The following is a 3030-nucleotide window of genomic DNA, read 5'->3' as shown; positions in this document are numbered from 1 at the left end:
CCCCCCCCCCCCCCCCCCCCCCCTCCCTAGGACCTTCATTGTGTTATTGCATGAGCAAACTAATTGCAGATAGCCAGACATATCAAAAATGGGAAAAGAGCTGCTTCATGTTGTGATGCTTCCATGGTCTGCCTTCGGCCATTTGATGCCCTTCTTTCAACTCTCCATAGCCTTGGCCAAAGCCAAAGTTCATGTCTCTTTCATATCCACACCAGAGAAACATTCAAAGGCTCCCCAAAATCTCACCTGATTTACAACCTTTAATACACTTGGTCCCCATTCCATTTCCTCCTTTGGATCCCGACTTCCGCCGGAAGGAGCAGAGGCCAGTGTGGACGTACCCTCTGAAAAAATCGACAACTTAATGATCGCATACGATCTTCTTCAAACACCCATCAAACAGTTCATTGCATATCAAATGCCGGATTGGATAGTACTCGATTTCGCTGCTCATTGGGTGGTCGACATTGCTAAAGAGTATGTCGTTCCATTAGTCTACTTCTCTGCTTTCTCCGCGGCTAGCAGTGTATTCTTTGGCCCCCCTGAAAATCTCTCTGGTGTGAACAGAAACTATGTTCTTCCATCACCAAAAAGCTTGACATCTCCACCAGACTGGATCGCCTTTCCTTCTTTGGTGGCGTTCAAGGAGTATGAAGCAATTTATGTGCCTCGAGGGTTTTGGGGTGCAGATAGTACTGGGATAAGTGGAGCTTCTAGGCTTGCCAAGATAATCAGCAAGTCAAGCTTTGGCACTTCGTACTTGTAATGAGATTGAAGGAGACTACTAGGAAGTGTACAAGAAAATCAGTGGAAAGCCAGTGGTTCCCACTGGTGTACTTCCTCCAGATCAAGCTAGGAAAAGGGCAAAAGGGGAAATAAACTCCAATGTGTCGATGTTTCATTGTCTTGACAAGCAAAAACCTAGGTCAGTGGTGTTTGTACATTCCAGAACACACCTTGGGGGTGAGTGTAAGCTGAACAAAGAACAATTTCATGAGATAGCTCATGGGTTGGAGTTTTCGGATTTGCCATTTATTTGGGGACTCATAAAACCCAATTCAGATAACAGTGACCAAGTCGATGATTTTCTGCCTTTAGGTTTTGTTGACAGAACATCTGAGAAAGGGCTTGTTTGCTTCGGATGGGTGCCTCAAATGGAAATTTTGGGGCACCCATCAATTGGGGGCTCTTTGTTTCATTCTGGATGGGGTTCTGTGATTGAGACTCTGCAATTTGGGCATTGCCTTGTTGTGTTACCAATAATTTTTGATCAACCTTTGAACGCAAGGCTTTTGGTAGAGAAGGGTCTGGCTGCCGAAGTGAAGCGCAACGAAGATGGATCGCTTAGTAGAGAGGAAATAGCAAAATCATTGAGGCTAGCAATAGTGGAAGAAGAAGGAGAGCAGCTGAGAACCAATGCGAGGAAAGCTGGAGCAGCTTTTGGAGATCACAAGCTGCAAGACCACTACATCGGTGCATTTGTTGAATATCTTAAAAATAACATCAAAAAAGAGGTGATCAATCGATCATCCTAGACTCATAAATATCACTAAATAAAGGTCGGACACATTCTGTTGTCCGGGTCATTTTAGTTTTATTCATTTTTGTGTTTAAGTCTTATTTGTGTGTTTAAGTCTGTTTTTTTTTTTTTAGCAGTATTTGTGTGTTTAAGTCATTTAGCTTTATTGCTATATTCTTTGAGAAAATGACATTGTACCAATTAAGGTCTCATTATAGGTATTCGAATATATAGAGTACGTTACTACGGTTATATGCATGTCTATGTTAAAATAAATGAAGCAAGTCATTTCACTATTTGTTATTTGTTAGAATACATAGATATTAAGTTATTCTTTTGAAGTTTGAACCATGTCAACTTTATTAAATTAAAATTCCAATCCTTTGATATTTGTATCTTTTTTTATTTTTGGATAAATTCCTTTAATTTGATCTTCTTTTCGGTGGTGAATTTCTTTGATAATCTTTGCTATGTGCTAGCAGCATATACATCATTATGGGCAAATAAAGTATACCAGGAACGAATAAATGAGCAAAAAGAGAGGCATCCTTTTTTAATAAAAAGAGAAAAGCATGCAGATATGCAGTGAGTCAAGATTAGTCAATTACTGGGAAAGTAATAACTTTCTTAAGCTCTGGAGTCTGGACTATAAACGTGGTTATTAGAAAGCACTTATACGAAGAACTTGAAAACAGACTCGTGTCTAGTATTGGGAACAGATGTAGAATATAGAAGGCATTAGAAAACTGAGATTAGTTTAAGCAACATGCATATAATTGTGAATTATCCAAAGCCAAACACATTATTTGTGTATTATTGTAGGGACGTTCATTATCAAATTCAATTCAGATCCACAAGAAGATGTCCCTAATTCTCATTATCTTGACAGCTACATGCATCATGGTCTCTCCTCCAATTTGCTCATCTTGTCAGGTAATTTAATCTGCAATGGTTTTCTCTCCCTTTTATTTATCTTTATGTTTGTCTAAAATTGCAGCTTTGTCAGTAATTTAGTTAAACAATCTTTGCTCTCTGTACACTTATGTTCTATATGTTATTTTATTGGTCTGATTATGTTATATATGTTAATACTATACTGAAAGGCTCTTTGACCTCTACACATTGTGAAACAGGTAACAATCCATTCCAACGGTAAGGGATGAAAATTTGATGCCCATAATGGTTATAAACTTAGAATCATCGAGGATGACATCATGTAATGGAAAAGTCTGGTTTCCTATGTAATCACTCAAATTAGAATATCAGTGATTATGAAATAAAATGCATAGAAGAGCGGGTTTAAAGCATATCATGCTAGCTACACATTTGAAATTTATTTTTGACTAACAGCTTTCATACTTCTTTTCACATTATCTCAAAATTGCTTAATGACACACATTGACTCATACAATTCCTATCACTAAGGCTGATTATTACTCTATGAGGAAGATTGTAATCTTGATCATTACTTTATGAGGTGGATTGTAATCTTTTAATATTGATACAAAAAA

General features: G+C 37.9%; 1 protein-coding gene across 1 annotated transcript; it reads left to right on the top strand.

Annotated features, from left to right (window-relative positions):
* Nucleotides 1-418: 418 nt before the first annotated feature.
* LOC101302017 (soyasaponin III rhamnosyltransferase-like) lies at nucleotides 419-1535 on the top strand. The gene is made up of 2 exons (XM_004308281.1): nucleotides 419-756; nucleotides 950-1535. Exons 1-2 carry the CDS (start codon nucleotides 419-421, stop codon nucleotides 1533-1535), a joined length of 924 nt encoding a protein of 307 aa, XP_004308329.1.
* The last annotated feature ends 1495 nt before the right edge of the window (nucleotides 1536-3030 follow it).

This window comes from Fragaria vesca, linkage group LG7, assembly GCF_000184155.1.
Source record: "Fragaria vesca subsp. vesca linkage group LG7, FraVesHawaii_1.0, whole genome shotgun sequence".
NCBI classification, from domain to species: Eukaryota; Viridiplantae; Streptophyta; class Magnoliopsida; order Rosales; family Rosaceae; genus Fragaria; species Fragaria vesca.
The sequence above is the reverse complement of the archived record's forward strand: the minus strand, read 5'-3'. Positions and strand labels throughout refer to the sequence as shown.

What these genes read in the sequence shown, in the direction of transcription:
- LOC101302017 (XM_004308281.1), top strand. Translation starts at nt 419, where the DNA reads ATGCCGGATTGGATAGTACTCGATTTCGCTGCTCATTGGGTGGTCGAC. An exon ending in AAGTCAAGCTTTGGCACTTC is followed by an intron (nt 757 to 949) that starts GTACTTGTAATG and finishes TGTACATTCCAG; the next exon opens with AACACACCTTGGGGGTGAGT.